This window comes from Octopus sinensis, linkage group LG9 (assembly GCF_006345805.1).
Source record: "Octopus sinensis linkage group LG9, ASM634580v1, whole genome shotgun sequence".
Taxonomy (NCBI): domain Eukaryota; kingdom Metazoa; phylum Mollusca; class Cephalopoda; order Octopoda; family Octopodidae; genus Octopus; species Octopus sinensis.
In genome coordinates this window covers 22,945,172-22,970,195 of record NC_043005.1, presented here as the reverse complement: position 1 = coordinate 22,970,195, position 25,024 = coordinate 22,945,172, and the positions used below count along the sequence as shown (strand labels likewise).

Below are 25,024 nucleotides of genomic sequence, written 5' to 3'. Positions count from 1 at the left end.
ATAGAAATGGTCCCTCTGACAAGCTTACATACTGTTTCATCATCTATCAAATTTCACTCTCAAGGCTTAGGTCAACTGGAGGCTATGGTAGAAGACAATTGTCTAAATTGCTGCACAGTGAGATTGAACTGAAAATCATGTAGTTGTTAAGCAAACATCTTGATCACACAACCAGTTATGTCTGGCTAAGTTGTTTACAGATGTGTTTAACTGATTATTTTAACCTAAATTTAATGCTAAATAGTTTGGTGTTTTGAAATCTTATAAATATCCTAACACTGCAATTATCCAGTATACAGTTAAATGGAATTGGTTGTATTATTATTATTGTAGTTATTGTTATTTTTATCATTGCACTTCTCCATAGATTCATTATCTTCATCACCATCATCATCTTCATCATCATCCTCAATACCACTATCATTATCATCACCCTTATGTTCAACATTATCTTGATAGTTATCATCATTGAAATTGTATTCACTATCTTTGCTTTTATTACAAATGTCTTAAATATGATGAAAAAGGCATATAGTAAAGCACCAAACTTGAATCATTGTGGCATTTAATATTTATCCCTGTATATATTTTGAGTTAAAAACCTGTAGGAAGCAGTGGCCCTTCTTTTTATTGCATATCTACAGATGTACCAAGCCCACTCCAACAGTTTATTGTCCCACCCTATGTATTTGTAGTCTTGTACCAACATAAGAAATGCATTGGGCAAAAAAGCATAACAAAAGTGTAGAAGTTATATCTGGATTCCCAACACTACACATTATCCAAAAAAAGCTCTGCTAGGAACAGCCTCCATCCTATGCAAGGCACTATCAATTCAATAAAAAAATACAATCTAAACAAAACAATTCACAAACACAAGGCACACTCTATATAGAAAATATCCAATGAAATAAACTACCACCAAAAGGCTATTACCCAATGCATTATACACACAACACAACACAATACAAACATTAATACAACAAAAGACTGCACCACACCCCATAAGAAAAGGAACTAATGCAATACAATACTGGGAAGAGTTTGCACACTCCTAGCAACAAAAAGAATACACAATACTGCACATACCCCAGCAACATGGAGGTGTTGCAGGTGATGCTGTAGAAATTTGCCTGAAACTATCAAATGTTGAATAATAATAATAATAATAATAATAATAATTATCCTTTCTGCTATAGGTACAGGGCCTGAAATTTTGAGGAGGAGGAGGTGAGTTGATTACATCAACCCCAGCGCATAACTGGTACTTATTTTATCAACTCCGAAAGGATGAAAGGCAAAGTTGACTCAGCAGAATTTGAACTCAAAGCCTGAACATGGGTGGACTGCCACTAAGAATTTTGCCTGGCATGCTAACGATTCTGCCAGCTTGCTGCCTTAATAATAATAATAATAATAATAATAATCCTTTCTACTATAGGTACAAGGCCTGAAATTGGGGTGGGGGGTGGGGGGGGGCAGTCGATTAGATAGACCTCAGTACACAACTGGTACTTAAGTTATCGACTCTGAAAGGATGAAAGGCAAAGTTGACCTCAGTGAAATTGAAACAAAAGGAGTGTATTTCAACAAAAACATAAGAAAGGAATTAATGAATGATTAACTAATTGTCAACAACCTATTAGAACCTCATTAACATGTTTACAACCCTAATAACGTACTATTAATAACCCATTAACAACTCATTAACAAGGATGTTAATTGTCTTTAATCTATGTTATTTTTCTACATTTTTTCAGGCAGAGGATCGTGGAATCAGTATTACCACATCAGGATGGATATTTGGAGTGTTTTCTTTAACTTCAGTCTTTATGTCAGTTATTTTTGGTCGTCTTGTAAGTCTCGTTTATTACTTCACATTTATTGCAAATTATATTTATATATATCATGATCATCATCATCATTTTCACATTCACTTTTCCATGCTTGGATCAGTTGGATGAAATTTATTAATGTAGATTTTCTACAGCCAGGTGCCCTTCATGTCACCAACCTTTACCTATTTCTAAGCAAGGTAATATTTCTCCAGGGCCAGACATATTTTCACAGAAGATTGGAAATGAATGACTGCTTCTGCGACAATAACATTCATTTTACAATTATAGGTGTGATCAACTCAAGAAGCCATGTCAGTATGCACACACATGAGTTGCAGTACCCTGAACAAGTTTCCTGCTATAAATCCAGGTTGACCAAGGGCTTGTGGTTGAATTTGGTTGATAGAAACAATATATATATATATATATAACAATATATATATATATATATAATATATATATATATATTGGATCTTCTCATAAATAATGTGGGTTTTTTTATACTTCTTTTATTTTTCAAAATTAAGGTAAACAAAGTTCTTTCTTAATCTAAAATATACTCTCCTTCATTTTCTACAATGCTCTTCCATCTATCTGGTAGACTTGCAAAGCCTCTCTTCCAAAAATTCACTTGTCCATGATGAAAAATACTCCAGTATTGTTCTGACCTTGTCTACAGAATTCATATTTTTTCTGTTCAAATGATTTTGAAGACTGCAGAATAAATGATAATCAGATGGGACAGTGTCCGGCGAATATGGTGGGTGGGGTATCATTTCCCATTCAAACTGCTCCAGCCTTCGGAATGTCATCCTCACTGTATGTGGCCATGCATTATTCTGATGAAAGAACATCTTTTGTCTTGAAACCAAAGACGGTTCTTTTCTTCTAGTGCTGACTTAAGTTGCTCAAGCTGTTCGCAGTAGATCTCCTTTGTTATTATTTGGTTCGGGTTTAAAAGTTGGAAGTGGACTAAACCTTTTATATCCCACCAAACAGATAACAACACCTTACGTGGGTGAAGACCTTCTTTTGCCTGGGGTGCTGGTGTTTCTCCTTTCCCAACCCACTCTTTGGCACTTGATATTTTTATAGAGAACCCATTTCTTGTCACCAGTAACTATTCGGTCCAAAAAAGGTTCATTCATGAAACATGACAGCAAAGAAGAGCACACATTCACTCTATGTGAGCAATTAGACTCGGAAAGTCTGTGAGGAACCCATTGACCCAATTAGCTAACTTTTTCGATGGCATGCAGGTGTTAATGAATAACCAAATCCAAGCTTCTCTGCTAGTTCCTCAACAGTTACGATGGTATTTTGTTCCATCAGAATTTGTAGGATGTCCTTGTTGAGCTCTACAGATCTTCCAGGATGCAGCTTGTCTTCTAGGCTGTAGATTCCGGCTTAGAGTTTCTGGAACCACTGTTGACACTGGCTTATGCTTACTGTCCAGTCCCCATATATTGCATTAATATTCCTCACATTTTCCATTGTGTTGTTGCCTTTATTGAACTCATAAAGCAAAATATGCCGAATATGCTTCTTTTTCACTGGCATTATAGCTTTAAAAAAAATAAGTTAAAATTGAACTGCACTCTTCAAAACTTGCACTAAGAATAAGTACAACGTAAAATTACTACGTGCTTTTATAGCAAGTTGATGCAGGTAGTTTATCCTGTCCCTCTCCAACTTATAGTTCTTGCAATTGAAAAAAACTGCATTATTTATGGGATGACCCAATGTATGTTTGTGTGTGTGAGTGAATGAGTGTTTGTGTGCATAACTCAATGAAAGTTTTCAAATTTGAGCAGTGTTATTGTCATTTTCCCTGACAAGAAATTTTCTTTGCACTTTTGAAGTTGTGTGAAGTAAGAAATGCCCTACTTGAAAAGCTAGCTCTTTAAAAGTGTCCTGTTGGTCAAACCTTAATATATATGTATTTGTATACGTGTGTGTGTGTGTATATATATATATAGTTATGTTTATGTGTGTGTCTGGTGTTTGCAATTGAGTTGTATTTAATAAAAAATAGTCACCTGTGTATCATACTTAATGTGTACACACTGTTGATAGGGCAGTTACTACAATGTTTGTCCCGGGATAACATCATAACATCTCTTATGGACTTGCTGTGTTAAATACAATAAATATCAATGAAAGACAAAAATTCCTTTGAAGTAGCAACTAGTGGCAGTGTCAGATGCATTTCAGCCTTGTCATGTACCATATTTTATGATACGTATAGTTTCACTTTGAAGTGTTGGAATGTTGCTCACTGCCCAAAACTGCTATTGCAATTGTCTCTATAGATATACTTCACTTGGCAAAGACTAGACAACAAAACATAATGTGGTCAGTCACCTCATTTACTGAGTAAATAATCTGCATTTGATGTTAGGTAAGTGCTATCTTCTACTGTGTTTAACAAAAGATGAGTGAGAGTTGTAAAACTGGTGAGTTTGAACAGGCCTGCCTTGAATGTACTTTTTAGATAAGAGAAGGCACTTTTGATGCAGTGATGTGACACATTTAACGAGTGTTTATGTAGGGTTTCCTCAAATTAACTTAGGTGGTCTTCTCCAGTATTGGGAGAAATGTTTTTGATGAAATTTTGTTATATCTTTTGTTCACTTTTTTTTGCCTTTATTGATTTCTTTTTGTTCAGTGTAAACCCCACCTTTGTGCTGTATTCCACCTTTGTATTGCCATCAATGTCTTCAGCCCTTGTGGCAAATAAAATAAATCATTTCCCCCCATTCCCATTACTGAGTTTGTCGTTGTTGTTGTTATTGTTGTTATTATTATTAAATTTCCACAGGTATCAGTTGTCGGAACTAAATTCTTGTTTTTGTCTGGATTATTTTTTGCTGGAGGATGTACAATATTATTTGGGTAAGTTGTCTATTATAATCTTTCTACTGCATAAATTAATTTGACAGTTTTTGAGAGAGCTCTTGCTTGTCTGTTCATACTTGGTGTTGTCTTTTTTTATCTGAAATGTCTTTGATGAGTATGATCTCTTAGCCGTTTTATTCAGATCTGTTGCAAGGTACTTCATTGTGTTTCTGGGCATTTAGTTGTTGGTAAGAATAGACATCACTATATCAGACATTGAAGCCTGATGCAGTCTTCTGCCTAGCCAGCTTCTGTCAAACCATCCAACCCATGCCAGCATGGAAAGCAGATGTTAAATAATGATGATGATATCATCTCATATGTGAATGATATCTCTTGACAAACAGGTATCATATACACAGGAAAATTTATAGCATACTTTCTATTTTGTGAATGTGTTTTTAGCTTAGCCTGGAAGAAGGGGCTGTGTTCTTATCCTTTATTGATCCTCCAAACCTATGAGACAGACATGGACAGCATAAAAGACATGGACAGGGAGGAAATTTCAGAGAGATGACATTCTGAGAAGGAAGGGGTTGGATGTAGTGGTCAGTATGGGGTCTGCAGTTTGTGGTGGACACAATATGAGTTTGTCAAGTGAGGCTGATTGGAATTGGCATGGGATTATCCAATTCTAGAGAGCAGGTACCATTATTCAGTACCTGAGTGAAAGACAGTGAGGAGACAGTATTCCAGTGAGCCTGAGGTTTTGTGTTGGTGAGCAACTCCATGTCTATCTGTCCATTGGCCTGATTTTGGATGTAGTCCAGGGTATTCTGTATGCATGGTAGTATCTTCATCCCAGATATGGGAGCAATATTTCAGTGAATAGAACACTGTTTTCTATCTTAGATCAACCAGCTCTTGGGAGATAATATAATCGTTAGGTTTTCTGGGATTGTTACCTGTGAAAGCCTGCTGTCATAACAAAGGGGCAATTTATCTCTTATTCTCTTTCTTGTTTCTGGGCAAAACACAGTTCTACATTAGTTCAATCCACCCAGGAATAGTTCTCACCAAATCACTTGACTTGGGAATGTTTCTTGTGATAGGTTTCCTTTCTAAAGCTAGGGTTTAGAAGGCATCTACACTTATTGTTTAAATAACTGATCCTTTGACTTTTAATCTGGCATTCAACTGAGCTGGCCCAGTGCGAACGTCTTTTACTTGAGAATAAATTACTTAGAGACACCACCCTCAAACAAACAATAGTCAACTTACTGTTAACATATAGAAATATTTGAGGATTAAAAAAATAATTAGTGATTATTTTGTGGCAAGGAAAAAATAGTAGTGTTACTTAAAAGTAATATTTTAATCAGGAATTATGGGAGACAACTCTGGACGTGTTTATATCTTTAGAATCTTCACGCGACCTCAGTCAATCAAACTTTACTGTATCAGCCAAAATATTAATGAGAATTACTAAGTACGCCAATTAATATACTTTAAAGAATTGTCATATTTTTAGACTAAGTTACTCAGTGACGTCAACTGCAGGAAAATCCGTTGTTAGTATTAACAGATTTAATTAATATAGCATTGAAAGGTTAATTAAAAATATTTACTTGCATAATTTTCTTAAATTTAATAGAATCTGAAGTTTACATAAAAGAATTAAGGGTCCATATTTATTCCTTCAGTACCTAATATAAATTTAAGTTCACATCTAAATGATGAAAAAATGAAATTTTCTTAGTGGCTGTTGATATATGTACATTATTATTCATTTATTATTTTACCAGTTTCATGTCAGAGCACTGAAAAAATGCCTTGTAGTATTTCTTACAGCACTTTACCTTTAGAATTCAGATCCTGATAAGGTCAACTTTGCCCTTCATCCCTCTGGGATTGGTAAAATAAAATACCTGTCTAATACTGAGATTGATATAACTGATTAATGCTATCCCCTCAAATGACTGACTTTGCCCTTAAATCAAAATTAGCCTTCACTTATTTTAGTCTGGCATTTATTTTATTATTATTTGTTGAAAAGCAAATTTATTTTTTGACATAAAGGGGTGCAATTCTAAATATGACACCTACACTGGTATATAGGCACAGACTTTCTCACTTTCATGCACACACGCACGCACACACACACACACACACACACACACACACACACACAATATGTGTTGCTTCCCCACAGTTTTTTATCTATCAAATTTCATTCACAAGACATTAGTCAACTTTAGTCAACATTCTTTTAATAGTTTGGTCAGTGGATTAAGGATAGTACCCATGATTATTTTGAGGACCTTTATAGCTTGTGGGATTAAGGGAGAAAGTTATGCTCAGACCAACAATCTGGTGTAAATGCTTGTAACAGCATGGTGTGTAACCAAGTGATGTATGGTGATGTATTAAATCTTCCATCCAAGAATGGGAATGGTTTCTTTGAAGAGCTTCGATAGAGTTTCCATCAACCAAATTATATTCACAAGGCTTTCATCAATCTCAGGCTATAATAGAAGACATCTACTCAAAAGAAAACAACAAAGAAATGATGGAGGGATTTATATTAAATATAAGATGAAATCAAACCATAATAATAAAGACATATTAATATCTTTATTATAATAATAAATAACATTGTGGAAGGATAACCAAAATGGTGGCAGCCATTTAGGGTAATTTGGAACGTCCTACACACAACCATGAGACACTAAAGGCAAGCAGCTTCTCTCAATTCTTGTCACCTATCTACAGTTGCATAGTTAAAATAAGCCCATTTAACCAAAATTTAACCATCATCATCTTTCATAAAATGAGTGATGAACTTGGAGCATGGCAGTTAATGTCCCTTTTTACATATCACTGATGGTATGTATCCCAGCACAGTATCTGAAGCTATTGATGCTGCTGTTGTTATTTTTGAATCTATTTTTCTTTTTCTGTGTTAGTTTACCTGGGTTTAGTAGGTGGGTATTGAAGATGTGTTTTGGGTATTGTTAATATGTTTGGAGGTAATTCTACATATGAGAGACAATGTGTGGATTGGAGTTTATTGCTGAAATAGACTGTTTCCTTCATATCCATTTATTGGTATATTAATCTGATGTTTGAAATAAAAGTTTGTTACGAAATACTATAATAGAAATTTTATCTCATTATATCATATCATAATGATGAAATTTTTACTGATATTTTAATTTCTGTATGAACATAATTTTGGATGGTCTCAAGTATGTTAACACTGGATTAGGAGTGGTCATGTAATATGGGACCAGAAGTTGTTTCAAGTAAATTAATAACATGGAAGTAAGAGTAGTTTCAGGTGAATTGGGAACAGTAGTGTTCTTAAGTGAGTTGTTAACATGGTGTCAGATGAGAGTAGAGTATTCTCAGATGGGTTCATAACACAGGAGAAGGTGAGTTTTGAGATGGGTTGTAGTTTGGGATAAAAGGTAATCTTGATGGGTTGCTACTATGGAACTAGACATGCTATCAAAATGGGTTGGTATCATAGGGGTCAGGAGTGTTCTCAGGTGTGTTTATGGCATGAAGTTGGTAACTTGAGACTGGAGGTGATCTAGTTGGTTTGGTAGCAAGGGACTAGGGATGGCCTCAGTCTAGGTGGGTTTGTAGATTAGGACCAAGGGGTGATTTCTGTTATTTAGGTTTGGTATCAAAACCCCTCTGAAAAATAACAATTTGATTTCATTTTCTGTTTTTTTTAGATTTTTGCAGTTCCTTCCAATAGATCCAAATAACAACTTCCACTTTTTGATTCTATGTTTTGTGTTGAGAGTATTTATGGCCATTGGTTGTACAGCCTATAACTGTAGCAGTTTTACCATTATGTCTTTGGAATTCCCCGATGACATCAGTACTGCTTTTGTAAGTAAACTTATACTTTTTTTATTCCTCTTTTATACTTTTTCTCTCACTCTGTCCTTTCTTTTTGTTTTCTTTCTTGTTTATTCTCTTTCTCTTCTTTCCTTTCCTTTCTAACTTATTCTCTTTTTTCTGTCTATCCACCTGTTCATCCATCTGTCTGTCTGTGCCCCTCTCTCTTCTACTCTAACTCCTTGTTTGTATTTTCTATCTTAAATTCTACATTAATACTTTTATGCTGGCAGAGAAGTTTTATGCATTCTTTGGTCAAGTTATATATATATATATATATATATATATATATATATATGTTTAGCATTAACTATTGGAAAAGAGCACACAGTTCTATGGCTGAGATTAATGATATTTTATTTTAGTCGAGTCAGCCTCTTGTAATCTGAGTTTCACATGCAGGGTCATAGCATCTTCAGGTAAGTGTGCTCAGAGTAGCACGACGCTGAGTTGATTGAAATAAAATGTGTGCATATATGTTTGTGTCAATCTATATATATATATATATATATATATATATATATATATAATATATATATATATATATATATATATATATCATCATCATTTAACGTCCGTTGTCCATGCTGGCATGGGTTGGATGGTTTGACCAGAGCTGGTAAGTTGAGGGGCTGCATCAAACTCCAGTCTTATTTGGCAAGGTTTCTACAGCTGGATGCCCTTCCTAACACCAGCCACTCTGAGAGTGTAATAGGTTCTTTTATGCATTTACTGACATTGGGCACATTGTCTTCTTGAGGTCCAGTGTTCGAATTCTGCAACAATGTCCTGATTTATACTGACCCATTGTTTTACAATCTGAATACCTCACACCTATTATTTTGTAGTGATGCTACTGTGTAGGGTTCGGCGCGCATGCGCAGAATGGGACTACTTCCGGGTGGCCACCGGAAGTCTTCCCCATGCGCATGTGCGGGAAAACATCTCTCGAGCCCGCGAACCTCAAATCTCTCTCTTCGGCTCAAGACAGCACTGCGATCGGTCACGGTTTTCCTGGCTCTGACAGCCACACACCAGCTTCAACCAACTTCAACCAACCTCAACGACCAACACCAGCAGTATCTCAGAGGCTGTCTATTCCCCCATCAGACAACGTACAACCATGAATCAATAAACCAAGTTGTCTGTTCACCTTTAACCTGAGTTTCGTCTGTTTGTTTTCTACAAGAATTTTTGTATGTGACTAGAAAGGATCTCGACACCCTGCCAGTGCTTCGATGATAGATCCTTTCACGTTACAATTGGTGACCCCTAGTTGAGAAAAAGAACAGGATAGAAAAAGACACAGCGAACAGGTGTTTTTTGGGGCCGAAGAGCGCGGAAATTCACATTTATTTTCCTATTTTCTCCTTTTCAGCACGGCGAGGTGGGTCAAATAGCCTTATTCATCGCACACAGTACAAAAAAAAAAAAACAAAGAAAAAAGAAAAAACACACACACATTCATTTTTTTTCTTTTCTGTATTTTGTTTTCCTTGTACACACCTATTCCTTTTTTTGCTACCCACGAGGTGCACACACAAACACAATTTTGAATTGCCTTCTCGGTTCCACGTGTTCTCTCTCCACTTCTAGACCATACCTTCTGCCCCCTTCTCACAGATTCCTTCCGACAAAGGCACGGCTTCAGGTTTGCCTTCATTTACGGGGGATATGGGCCTGTGGTTTGCCCAAGTGGAGTGGTATTTTGATGCACATGCCATTTCTCCACAGCAGCAGTTGCACCTGCTATATTCCGGCTTACATCCCCGACTCGCCGCATCGATCAGGGATCTAATAATAAGTCCCCACCCGGATGCCACATACGCGTCTGTGAAAGCAGAAATCCTCCGCCGCAACACACGTTCGGGGGAGAGCAATATTCAGATTGCCACGATGGCCGATGGAATACTGGAATTTCCGAATCCATCTCCATCGCGAGGCCTCTGTGCATGTATAGGGGGCCCTGCGCAAATTTCACTAACCGAGCGGATTGATGCGCTCACGCGGCGAATCGACGATCTATCCCGTGCGATCGAGCGCCGACAACGCAGTCGTAGTCGCTCTACCAAAAGGGCAGATCGGTGTACCCAGCCGTGCATTTTCAAGCCCTCGGAAAACTAAGTCCGGAGGAGTTGAGCACGTCACCTTCTTCCATCGCCATTCCCAAAAATCGTGCAGTTTTTGTAAAAGATCTGGTGTCGGAGAAATTCTTCATGGTAGACACCGGCTCCTGTTGCAGCATCTGGCCCCTTCGTCTGGCTGCAGACAAGCCCAAGCGCTCTTCGATTGTCTTGCATGCTATTGACTCGTCTCCCATAACCACTTACGGTCAGATTTCGCTGCGCCTCAACCTCAACCTTCGTCGAGACTTTCGATGGGTTTTCGTCATCGCTGACATCCCGCATCCTATTCTCGGCGCTGATTTCCTGGATAGGTTTACCTATTGGTGGATGTCAGGCGTCGGAGGCTTCTTGATAGCACGACGTCGCTCTCTACACCGACTGGGAGTTCCACCACTGCGGTCCTTAGCCCGACATTCTTTGTTGCCACCTCTGGAGACCCTTTTCACTCTCTTTTGTTTCATTTCCGGAGCTAGTGGACATTGCCTTTAAACCGGAAAATCCTACCCACTCGACCCTCCATTTCATCACCACCAATGGGCCACCTGTATTCTCACGCCCCCGGCGCCTAGCGCCAGACCGACTTAAAACGGCCAGAGCCGAGTTTGAGCACATGCTTCAACTTGGCTTATACGCCCCTCCACCAGCCCATGGGCATCTCCCCTTCATTTGGCGCGAAAGGGCGAGTCTGATTTTCGCCCGGTTGGAGACTATCGACGCCTCAATGCCGTCACAATAGCCGATCGCTATCCGATTAGAAATCCGGGACTTTACAGCAAATCTCCATGGTTGTACCATTTTTTCGAAGGTCGATCTGATACGCGCTTACCACCAAATACCGGTCAACCCAGCCGACGTTCCAAAAACTGCAATCACTACCCCGTTTGGGTGTTTTGAGTTTTTGTACATGAGTTTCGGTTTGCGGAATGCTACTAGCACCTTCCAGCGTTTCATTGATGAGGTTGTCCGCGGTCTTGATTTTGTGTTTGCCTATGTCGATGACATACTCATTGCGAGCGACACACGAGAAAATCATCTCCGGCACCTTTCTCAACTCTTCCAGCGTCTTCGCGCGTATAGCATACGCATAAACCCCGACAAGTGTGTTTTCGGACGCTCTTCCCTAGATTTTCTAGGGCATCATATTGATTCGACTGGAATCAGCCCCCTCTCGTCAAAAGTCGATGCCATTCAACGCATCGCACCCCCCACTTCCTTGCGCCAGCTCAGGCATTATCTAGGGATGGTCAATTTCTACCGACGCTTCATTCCCGGTTGTGCAGATAAGCTGCTACCTCTCACCAGGGTTAAAGGACTCTCCTAGAAAGGACAGTCAAGTCACCCTCTCTGTTGAGGCAGTGACAGCCTTTGAGTCCATTAAGAAGGAGCTGGCTTCTGTTTTTTGCTTGCACATCCAGTTCCTGGTGCTTCTCTCTCTTTGACTGTGGACGCATCGGACACTGCGATTGGCGCTGTGTTACAACACACAGTGGATGACCATGTTCGACCTCTAGCCTTCTTTTCCCGTCAACTGCAACCAGCTGAACGACGATACAGCACCTTTGATCGTGAGCTCCTAGCGATCTACCTATCGGTTCGTCATTTCCAGCATCAACTTGAAGGGCGAGATTTTGTGATCTATACGGATCACAAGCCCCTTACGTTTGCCCTGTTTTCAAAAACGGACAAACTCTCACCCCGTGCTTTTCGGCACCTGGATTTTATCTCTCAATTTACTAGCAACATTCGACACATACCTGGAAAAGAGAACGTTCCTGCTGACGCTCTCTCTCGCCTTCCAGTTTGCGCCCTTTCGTCTCCTGCTGCTATCGACTTAGCTGCCATATCGCAGGAGCAGCCACCTTTGGCGTCGTTAGATTTAACTTCTCCCAAGTTCTCTGTGTGCCAGTTTTCCTACCTTCCGCTTCCGTCAGCCGAAGGCACCATTCTTTGTGACACTTCAACTGGATCTCCCAGGCCACTGGTGCCTGAGACCCATCAACGCTCAGTGTTTGAAGCACTGCACTCCTTATCACATCCTGGCATCGCTGCCACCCTCAAACTAATCACTGCTCGGTTTTCTGGCCGAATATGCGTCGCACAATTACTTGTTGGACACGCACCTGCTCCAAGTGTCAACGATCCAAGATTCAACGGCACGTTCGTGCCCCGCTTGGACAATTTCCCCCCACGGAGGCCCGTTTTCGCCATGTCCACATCGATCTGGTTGGACCATGGCCTGTGAGTCGCGGGTTCTCTTATCTATTAACTTGTGTCGATCGTTTCTCCCGCTGGCCAGAAGCCATTCCGATAGCAGACATTTCTGCTGAGACTGTTGTGCGAGCTTTCGTTTCAAACTGGATTTCTCGCTTCGGAGTCCCGTCCCGATTGACAACTGATCGTGGACGACAGTTTGAGGCCTCGCTATTTCGCGAATTGTCGCGAATTTTGGGTATGCACCATATCCACACCACAAGCTACCATCCAGCGTCTAATGGATTGGTTGAGCGGTTCCATAGACAGCTCAAGGCCGCTCTTCGTGCCTCTTCGGACCCACAGTCCTGGATCGAATTTCTGCCCATTGTGCTTCTCGGCTGTCGGACTGCTGTCAAGGCAGACCTGGGGTTTTCTGCTGCAGAGCTGCTGTATGGTACCACACTGGCATTGCCCGGTACGATGTTGGTGCCAGACACTTCCCCGCCCCATGATCCGGCGACCTATGTCACCAGACTGCGGGAATATTTTTCAAACCTTCCGCCCATGCTTCCCAGAAAGCAATCTCCACCGTCCCATCTTCCACCGGATATGAACACCTGGTCGCATGTTTTTGTTCGGGACGATTCTGTGAAGGGCCCACTTGTTTCTCCCTATAAAGGACCTTTTCGTGTGCTTTCTCGCACACCAAAGGTTTTCACGATTGAGATAAATGGTCGTTCGGAGACCGTTTCGTGGACCGTTTAAAAAAGGCACATTTTGAGACGTCTTCATCTTTTGATGACAACCTTGACACACCCACCTATGCACCTTTAACAACACTTTCACCTGCACAAGCGCCTTCACCTGCACAAACGCCTTCACCTGCCCAACACCTTCACCGGCTCCTACAACACCACCCTCGCCGTCAACGGGTGCCCCGAGCACACCGTATGTTACAAAATCGGGCAGAACAGTGCATTGGCCCAAGAAACTTTCAAAAACAATTTACATTTAACTTTAAAATGTTTCTTATTGTATAATAGTATGTACCAAGTCTTCTGGGGGATCGGCAAGCCTTCTGTTTTCTGCAGCACCACCACAATATTCTGGTTGCCGTACTTCGCACTCGGAGGGGAGCCCTGTAGTGATGCTACTGTGTAGGGTTCGGCGCGCATGCGCAGAATGGGACTACTTCCGGGTGGCCACCGGAAGTCTTCCCCATGCGCATGTGCGGGAAAACATCTCTCGAGCCCGCGAACCTCAAATCTCTCTCTTCGGCTCAAGACAGCACTGCGATCGGTCACGGTTTTCCTGGCTCTGACAGCCACACACCAAGCTTCAACCAACTTCAACCAACCTCAACGACCAACACCAGCAGTATATCAGAGGCTGTCTATTCCCCATCAGACAACGTACAACCATGAATCAATAAACCAAGTTGTCTGTTCACCTTTAACCTGAGTTTCGTCTGTTTGTTTTCTACAAGAATTTTTGTATGTGACTAGAAAGGATCTCGACACCCTGCCAGTGCTTCGATGATAGATCCTTTCACGTTACAATTTCTCCCAATCTTTCTTTTAGTTTTCATGACTCATTATGTTACCTCCTGTAAGATTGGAATCTTATTCCACCCAAAGATCAGGCTATGTCTCATAGCTGATTGTTTCACAAAAACTCACAGTTGTACTTATGTTACAAGCCTCGATCTCTGCCTCCTTTTCATCTCTTCCTTTATGTTACAAGTCTCTATCTCTTCCTCCTTTTCACCACACACCTCATTCATTATATATTTTTGATAAAATATGTTTTCTTTCTCATTGATTTTATGCTTTTTACAGGGTATAACAGAGACGTTTGTAGGAATTGGTCTTGCCGTAGGACCAGCACTTGGTGGAGCTTTATACAGTGTAATAACTAATTTCTTTTGTTTTCTGATCAAATACCTAGATAATTCATATTGTTGAAGCATTATATGAAATTATTTTAGATTATGAGAATTCAAATGATAAATTATGAATGAATTACAGGTGATGTAGTGTAATTAGTATATATAATAATAACAATAATAGTTTAAAATTTTCCCACAAGAGCAGCAGTTTTGTGGGAGGGGATGAATTGATTACATTGACCCCAAAAAGATGAAAAGCAAAGTTGACCTCGACAGAAAAAAAAAAAAATAATGGTTTCAAATTTTGCCACAAGGGCAGGAATTTTGGGGGAGGTGATGAATCGATTACACCGACCCCAGTGTTCAACGGGTACTTATTTTATCGACCCCTGAAAGGATGAAAGGCAAAGTAGACCTCAGCAGAATTTGAACTCAGAATGTAACAATGGGCAAAATATCACCAAGCATTTTGTCTGGCATGTTAACGATTCTGCCGGCTTGCTGCCTTAATAATAATAATAATAATGATAATTATTTCTACTCTAGGCACAAGGCCTTGAAAATTTTGGTGGGAAGAGGACTAGTCAATTACATTGACCCCAGTGCATAACTGGTACTTATTTCATTGACTCTGAAAGGATGAAAGGCAAAGTCGACCTCAGCAGATCTTGAACTCAGAACGTAGTGGCATACGAAATACCACTAAGCATTTCGCCCAGCATGCTAATGATTCTTCCAGCTCACTGCCTTAATAATAATAATAATAATAATAATGATAATAATAATAATAATGTCATGTACTGTTTACCTTGAGATGAGATCACCATTTCATGTACATATGGTTGTGATGCTTGTGCCTGGTGTACCCTTATCAGACAGATAGTCATGATGGGTATACTGGGCTTCATATATTTTACCCCAGTGTCATTTTGATGGCATGCACTGTTCACTCAATAATAATTTCAAATTTTGGCACAAGGACAGCAATTTTTAAGAGGTGGTGGGGCTATTTGATCAATACGTGACTGGTACTTTGTCCTTATTGACTCTCAAAAGGATGAAAAGCAAAGTTGTCCTCAGGTGTAATGGAACTTGGAATGTAAAGGCAAAAGAAATGCCGCTGAGTATTTTTATCCAACATGTTAATGATTCTGCCACCTCACTGCCTTAATAAAAAGGAGAATCATTTCAAATTTTCGGTTGGGGTTAGTTGATTACATTGTTCCCTGTACATGATTGGTACTTTATATGATCAGCCCTGAAAGGATGAAAGGCAAAGTTGACCTTGGTGGGAGATGGATAATATGAATTGGAAGAAATACAGATAGCTATTTTTCTGATGCTCTAACAATTCTGCGAATTTCTGAAATGAGGCACATCTATGTTTTGATAGCCCAGGGTGGAAGTGTAACTGTATATGAGACCACTGTGTATTAATGGGAAGTACCAGTGTACCCAAAACTCTGGTTTTGTTGTTTATATCAATCTTTTTAATTTTCTGCATTGCCATGAGTTTTGTTAGTGCAGTTATTATCTGTATGGCACTTGTGAGAATTTCAGGTTTTAATCTTTTATCATTAATAATTGCTTCCAGATATTTAATCTGCTGCACCGTTTCTAGTTTCTGTCCTTGTACAGAGAAGTTGGATGAGATGAAATCATTGGTATTTGTCATGAGTTTGTATTTCTGCAGCACTGATTTCCATATCATTCTTGGCAGAAGTTCTATCAAGATGGCTGACTAATTCAATCATTTCCTCTTCCCTTCCTGCCAGCCCCTCACTGTTATCAATAAATCTTAGATTTTCGATGTACTCATCTCCAGTACTGACTCTGCTATATGGTTTTCAAGGACATTGCTCATGATCAGTTCCATGAAGATGTTGAAGTGGGTGGAGAGAAGATTCAGGCTTAATGGAAACCTATGGTGAAATGGAACCACTCTCCAATGGTGCCTTGTGTGAAAACTGCACTCGTTGCCAGGAAAATCAGACTCCGTATGTTGTATACTGCTATTTTCCATCTTTCTGTATGCAACTGAGGCATAGATTCTCACAGCAGAGATTCTGAGGAAGATACAAGCATTGTGAATGAGATGCTATCACAACACCTTAAACATTTTGTACTTAAATCATATCGTAAATGGAACTTCACAAAACCATTCAGTATTGCATTAGCCTCCTTGAAGATCTTCTTAAAATGGTGAAGAAAAGAAAGCTGAGATGATATGGCCATCTAACGAAATCCAATAGACTCATGAAAACCATTTTTTAAGGAACCAACTGGCAAAATGATGTACAAACAACATCAAGGAATGGACAGGCAAATTGTTAGCAGACACTTGAGCTCTGGCATACAACTGTGACACATAGAGAAAACTGGTGTGCAATTTGTCATGATAGCATCCCTATGACTCTATCAAAAGTTGAGGGCCCAAGACATGATAAGACAAAATTGGTAGAATCACTAGAGTAAATGCCTTAGTTTAACTTTCTGTGGTTGATATATTAATGTACGTATTAAATATTGTGTTCAGTATAATTGATTATACCCTTCCACAAAATGTATGAACTTGAGTGTATAATGGAAACTGAATTTTAGACTTCCTTGCAGATATATATGTGTATGTGTTTGTAAGGTGTGTGTGTGTGTGTGTGTGTGGTGTGTGTTTATGAATAAACGGACAATCCCTGTGTATATTCTAACAATGTCTTTGAATGTTTCATTTTCTTATTTGTCCAACAAATATAGAATTAACCAATAATTCTTTTCTTATATGATTTCTATTTTCTATTGGAAATAATCAGGTTGGAGGCTTCATCTTACCATTTGTTGTTGTTGGTTCTATATTTTGGTGTGTGGTTCCTTTCACCTTTTGGATATTATCAAAACGAAAAGGTCAGTGTTTCACTCTTTTATTCTTTTATTGGTTTCAGTCAATAGACTAATTGTTTGGTCAATGAATGAATCAACCAACCAACCAACCAACCAACTAACCAACTGATCAATCAATCAATCAGTTAATCAATCAGTCACTTAATGACTTGGTTTCTCAGAGTGCTTTCATTGTCATTTGCAACCTCATCAAAGATGTGCCCTCATTGTTACAGGCCTGTCATGATGTATCCAAACTGGATATACTCTCTTAATTAACTAATCAATTGCTTGACTAATTGTTTGATCAGTCAATCATTTGGTCTGTCAGAGTCCTTTCATTACCATTTATCACCTCATCAGCAGCTTGCCTCATTGTTCTAGTTCTGTCATGATGTATTCAGACTTGGTATATTCTCTTTAATGAATTAAGTAATTGATTTCTTAGCTAATTGTTTGCTCCATCAATCAGTTGGCTTGTCAGAGTTTTTTCATTGATATTAATGACTTAATCAATGATGTGCTCTCATTGCTATAATGTAAAGTCTGTCATGATGTAACACACCTGGACATATTCACCAGGCTTTTTTCTGTGAATTGTGCTAATATTTTTCAGTCTTTTGAAATTGTCCCAAGTGTTACAAACAAAAATCCCAGATTTCCCAAATCCATTTGTTATATAAATGATTTCAGAAATAATGAAATATTTGATATAGACATGAATTAATAATTTAAAGTCATTAGACAGTGGCTATTTTTGGGCACTGCATACAAGGGTTTTCATGTCAATTTTTTTGGCTCTGGTACTTTGTCTGATACAAATTTTGTTGATCTCATTTCATCTAAGAAATGTAAATGGGTGAACCATAAGTATTTTTGCTTGCTGCATTGATTTATTGGCCATCCTCTAACTGATACACAACTCTCTCACACACACACACACACACACACTTTGTTAAGTAGAGACAACATGAGGGTGGGAGGTACTTGTTGTATTGTCTTGTTGAAGACATAACAGCCTCTTGTGTTAGTATGACAGTAAAATGCACCACTACATTCTGTAAGTGGTGAGTATTTGGAAGAGAATCCAGTCCTAGAAACCATGTGAAAATAAAATATTGAGTAAGATGTTCTTCCCTGATAAGTCCGGGAGGAAAGTAAATCTGAATAAGAACTTAGAACCTGATGACTCATCTAATGCATACCAACATGAAAAGTGGTTATAAAATGATAATGATGGCATATATATATATATATATCATCATCATATATATGTGTGTATATAACATGCACACACACACATATATATATACATGCATACATACATAATCATATATATATATATATATATATATATATCATCATCATATATATGTGTGTATATAACATGCACACACACATATATATACATGCATACATACATAATCATATATATATATATATATATATATATATATATATATATATAAAAATACAGTGTACATTTAAACACATAAGAGGTAGCCATCATAGGACTACTTGCACTAACTCCTGGACCAATGGTTTCAGATTTTTTTAGCAAATAAAATAATTTGCTAGGTGAAGCCTTCTTTAGCAGGTGCACCTTAGATTAAATATATATACACGAGGCAATCCAGTATATGCCCCATGCTGATACATTCTAATTTTTCAAATCTACTGCACAAGCGCAGCTACCTGTTGGCAGTAAATAAACATGCCAGCTTTTTCATTTCGAAAATTATCCAGAAAATTATCAATAATTAATAGTATCAAAAGGTAATCTGGAATATTACAAATTTCCATTACCAGTGTCTTATCGTGTAAAAATTTAGTCAATATACAATATATTATTCATATAAATACAGTGTACATTTAAACACATAAGAGGTATGTGTTTAAATATACACTGTATTTATATGAATAATATATAGTCTATTGACTAAATTTTTACATGCTAGGCCACTGGTAATGGAAATTTATAATATTCCAGATTACCCTTTGATATTATTAATTTTTTATATACATATATATACCACAAAAGTTAAAATTACTGCACCTCCTGATGATGAAGTTGAGCTAGTCTGGAAACATTGGCAATAAAGATGAACTTAGGGGTTTTGTTGTCCCAAATGAACTATAAGGGTCTGATATGCAGATATGAGAAAGCTTTAATAAAAAAGATCATATTAGAATATAATTGTGTTTTGAATATGCTGTTTCCTATATATACAAATACACACACACATTTCAATCAGCATCAAATTTCATCCAGTGACTTAGTGGGCAAAATATTAACATTCTACATTTAGAAATAAACAAAATTCCCAATTTGAAGAGTTTATGTTATGATGATAAGAAACTGAATCAATTTAACCCTTTCGTTACTATATTTCTGACCAAAATACACCCCTTAAGTGTTTCAATTAATTTCTAACATAATCATAAATTTAGTCTGGTTTTATTAAACAACTATAACTTTTTTATTTATCAATATATTAATCTGATTTTTGGAAGATAATTTAATGAAATGTTCTAAACCAATTCTATACTATAATTTTTGTCACAAAGTGACTCTAATTGCAGGTAGATACAGGTAAATTCAACAAAATATAAAATTATTAAAATTTTGTTCAAACATCACTATAGAAAATGGGTTATTAGCTAATATTCAATTGGGTATACAACAAAATTTTATGATAGAATTTGTTATTCTGGGTAACTTTCTGATACCCATAATAATATTTCATTTAAGGTTATGGGAAACCACTAACTATCCTTTCTTTCGCTTTGTTTACATTTAGCGTAACGGTTCGTTTCTGCCGTAATGATTTCAAATAGGCTCATTCGAAAAAGTGAAAAGAAATAGTCTAAGGCTTTACTCTCCTGGGAAAGTCTGTGGCTTGGTCCAGTTTCTTCAGAAAAATCACCGAAAGAAACAGTTTTTAAATTTTCACTCCATTCAGGTGCCAATTCATTTTCTTTATCGCTGTCGGAGCTCTTGGATTCACTGTTTTCACTTTCGGAAAATGAAACATCAGATTCATTGTCAAATACCACATGCTTTTTTTTTTCAGTCATAGAGTTAGATTTATGAAGGTCTTCAGTAGAAAATCCTTCGAATTCTGACTCGCTGCTTGATATAATGAAATTCGTATCCATTTTTTGTCAGAATTACAAATTTTGAAAACACAATAGGAACAAATTTCGGAAAAAAATCTCCCAAAATTCACGGAATTAAAATTACACTTCGATTATTGTACAAAACTGTAGATGAACTGTTTATGAAGTATAATATGTCTTTTCATGAATGTACAAAAGAGATTTGTTCTGATATTCTCATTTAAATATGAATAGGTAAATACGGGCGGGTTTGGGCGGTTTGGTCACATTAACCAAAATTTTTTTTCGGGCGGCTTTGGGCAGTTTGGTAACGAAAGGGTTAAACATAGAATAAATATAAATTTTGTAAATTTAGACTCTAAAGGTAAAATCCAGAAAATTATCATGTGAAAACAAGAAATAATAAAAACAATAAAAAAGCAATTGTTCCAACAAATAAACCTGTCCAATTTTGACATATAAAAATGAATGTAGATCACATAATTAACCTATTCTTGACATTGTTTCAAATGAATACATGTGTTTCATTACCATCATCTTCATTTTGCATCTGTTGTCACAGTCTAAGTTAGTTCTTATTTGGGGTATGTCTGGGAGCCACACTTCACTGATATTTTGTTTTGGCATGGTTTCCATGGCTGGATACCTTTCCTTACACCAGCCACCTTATAGGGTATACTGGGTACATTTTACCATGTTACCAACACAATGAAGGCTGTTGTAAGCTTTAACCCTTTAACATTCAGACTATTCTGTTAAATTTAATGCTTATTTATTCACATTGTTTTGAAATTAATAATGTATTATCTCTTAGCTTCTAGATTTCAATGATGTGGTTGTTTATTTTTAGAATGATGTTGTAAAGTAGGGATAAGAGGCCAGATTTAGCTATTTTGAATATGGTACAGTTAGGCTGTTTGGGTCAGACAGAGTTAGTTTAAACACTAAAGGGTTAAAATAATCAAGAATTTAGAGAGATTTATAGAAATGTCTAACTTCTCTATAATTAAGTTAGTATTTGGTTGTATTCCAATTTAAATTTATATCAAAGGAAATTGAATAGTCTTAGGTGTGTTAATATATAAAGTCATCACTTTGCATTTTTGTTGTTTTCAGACTGGAAAGTTGAACAGAAGAAGAATATTATGAGGCCATTATTAAAGTCTCCAATGTTATTAGTAATGTGTTTTGTAATCTTCATGTCATCAACAGTCTGGGCAGGCTTAGATCCAATACTTGAACCACATTTACGTATGGTAAGTAAGTATTTCTATTTGTAGCAGATACATTAACTTGAAATAGTCTGAAAACTATACTTCTTAAAAAGCCAAAATTTAGACAAAGTAACTAAACACACACACATAAAACATGCACATCGAAACACAAACAAGCAAACTCATGCTAGCACACACACACATACACTCAGATCCAAGAATATGCACTATAGACATAAATAAAATCACAGATATAAAATATGTTAGTATATATATTTAATAGAATTATTAAGACATATTAAGCATTAAGCTTAAATCTGTGTTTGAATCTTGATTTAATTCACTACATTAACTTTCTCTCATATTTTCAAAAAAGAAAAAAAATACTAGGTATACACAGACACACACATACACACAAAATTACATTCATATCACTATCATCTGCAGTAGCATTTAGCAATGATTTTACATCCAATTTTCCATGCTTGCATGGGTTAGATGAAATTTATTGAGGCAAATAATAACCCATCAAAACTTTGATGTCACTGTCAAAATCTCCTTATAAAAGTTTATATATATATATATATATATATATATATAGGTCATTCCATAAATAATGTGGGTTTTTCAATTGCATGAACTAAAAGCCAGAGAGGGATGGGATAAACTACCTGCATCAACTGGCTATAAAAGCAGGTTGTAATTTTACCTTCACCTTATTTTTAGTGCAAGTTTTGAAGAATGCAGATCAATTGTAACAGTTATTTTTTTCAAAGCTATAATGGAAGTGACAAAGGAGCATATTTGGCATAGTTTGCTTTATGAGTTCAATAAAGGCAACAACACAATGGAAAGTGTGAGGAATATTAATGTAGTATATGGGGACTGGACAGTAAGCATAAGCCAATGTCAACAGTGGCTCCAGAAATTCCAAACCGGAATCTACAGCCTCCACAATGAGCCTCATCTTAGAAGATCTGTAGAGCTCAGCGAGAATATCCTGCAAACCCTGGTGGAACAAAATCTCATCATAACTGTTGAGGAACTAGCAGAGAAGCTTTGATTTGTTCATTCAACCAGTCATCGATATCAGCGTGCCATTGGAAAAGCAAATTGGGTCAATAGGTTCCTCAAACTTTCTGAGGTTAATCGCATGCAGAGAGTGAATGTATGTTCTTCTTTGCTATCACATCTCAAGAATGAACCTTTTTTAGACTGAATAGTGACTGGTGATGAGAAATGGGTTCTCTATAAAAATGTCAAGCACCGAAGACATTGGGTAAGGAAAGGAGAAACACTGGCACCCCAGGCTAAAAAAAGTTTTCACCCATGTAAGGTATTGTTATCTCTTTGGTGGGATATGAAAAGTGTTGTCCACATCAAAACCCAAACCAAACGATAACAAAGGAGATCTACTGCAAGCAGCTTTAGTGGCTAAATACTAAATATAATTTAATAGATAGTTTAATATTTTCTTTATATTTTTCTTTTTTCTTGGCCATGAGAGCCCAGAATGAAAATCATAGATTAGTAATAAGTATTAGAGATCTACATATATGTGTATAAGGTTTTACTTACTAACACACACACACACACACACACACACATTCATTGATATCTGTACTTCTGTTTGTTTCAGTTCTCATTAAGTGGTTCACTTGTTGGTCTTGTGTTTCTTCTAATATCTGTGACGTATGCTATTGCTTCACCTTTCTGGGGTAAACTCTCAGACAGAGTGGTAAGTTGATACATCTCTTCATATTTTATTACAATTAATTGTACCTTATTATTGTTCTGTAACTTATTCTCCCATGTGTTACTATGTCATATTTTACCAATCTTGTTAAAATGATGGTAAATAAATATTTGAATATAATATGTTGTGGTTGCTGTTTAATCCTAGGTCAGCATTTATTGAAAAGATGTATGATGAAGGGCTTTCCAGCTCAGGTCATCTAGCTATTTTATTCTCTATCTTTTATTACTTTACCCTATGGTGTGTATTCACTGTGAGCTATAGCCAGACCCATTTACCAGTTATAACCTAGAAATTGTATCCATCCTCTATTACTATAGCCAACAACCTACTGGTGACCACAACATGCCAAGTGAAACCAAGTATATTTAGCAAAATAGCTAATTTAAAATGGGATGCATTCTGCACTGGTGGGTGCAACACCTAGCTGTACAATATCCCATCTGCAATGGACAGATGTAGGATGGGTCGAAATCATTGTTGTGTTGCATAAAGATTCTTGTACACTCCATTTCCATTTCCCTCATTCATTATAAACTCAACAAACACTGTGAAATTCCTGACGTAGATCCATTGACAGTTATATCATAACTATGGATGATATCAGGTAGCCTGAATGGTAACAGTGCTTTAATTGGTATACTTCTAGCCATATACCAAAGGTCCAAATAATATATATATATTCAGCAAAATTTAGATTCAAATGAATGTGGTACTTAAATTAGATGCACCAGAATTTTGTATGGTGTTATCCATATAAATCCATGGGGTGATTATAATCAAAATAAGCAACAAGAATATCTTTGGTAATTTGGTACGATCGTTTCACGCTACATCATTTTATTAAACATTGTAAGTATTACAACAGTTTTAAAATGTTGAGCAATCATCAGCCATTAATAGAGGTTCTCCATCAATACATATACGTATTTTCATGTTAATTGATAACATTATAAAGAGGGTAGATATATAGACAGATGTTCATTTGAATGTTAAGAACATTAAGGTATTAGAATTTATCTTCTGACTGAAGAATATTCTTTAAGTTATTTTGAACTGCTAGAAAGTAGGGAGGGATCTTCTGTTGAATGGAGACAAAAGAGATTTTCTATTTATAGAAGTAGGTAGGGGTGAAATAAACTTCAGAAGTTATTCCTAAAGAAAATTAAAGTGGAAAGGGGATTATATTGTCTTAGACTTTACTCCTATTTGGCAATTAGATTTTGTAGCAAGAAAACTAGGTCAATGCTAAATGGTCACAATGA

The 25,024-nt window shown here is 37.1% G+C and overlaps 1 protein-coding gene across 1 annotated transcript in view; it reads left to right on the top strand.

Annotated features, from left to right (window-relative positions):
- Window positions 1-25,024, top strand: part of LOC115215712 (MFS-type transporter SLC18B1-like) — a 94,462-nt gene that overhangs the window by 51,186 nt on the left and 18,252 nt on the right. Inside the window, exons 3-9 of the mRNA XM_029785004.2 lie at window positions 1,761-1,856; window positions 4,660-4,733; window positions 8,420-8,579; window positions 14,746-14,814; window positions 17,603-17,693; window positions 21,906-22,045; window positions 23,643-23,741. Coding sequence (XP_029640864.1) covers window positions 1,761-1,856; window positions 4,660-4,733; window positions 8,420-8,579; window positions 14,746-14,814; window positions 17,603-17,693; window positions 21,906-22,045; window positions 23,643-23,741 — 729 coding nt within the window. The remainder of the gene's footprint in view (window positions 1-1,760; window positions 1,857-4,659; window positions 4,734-8,419; window positions 8,580-14,745; window positions 14,815-17,602; window positions 17,694-21,905; window positions 22,046-23,642; window positions 23,742-25,024) is intronic.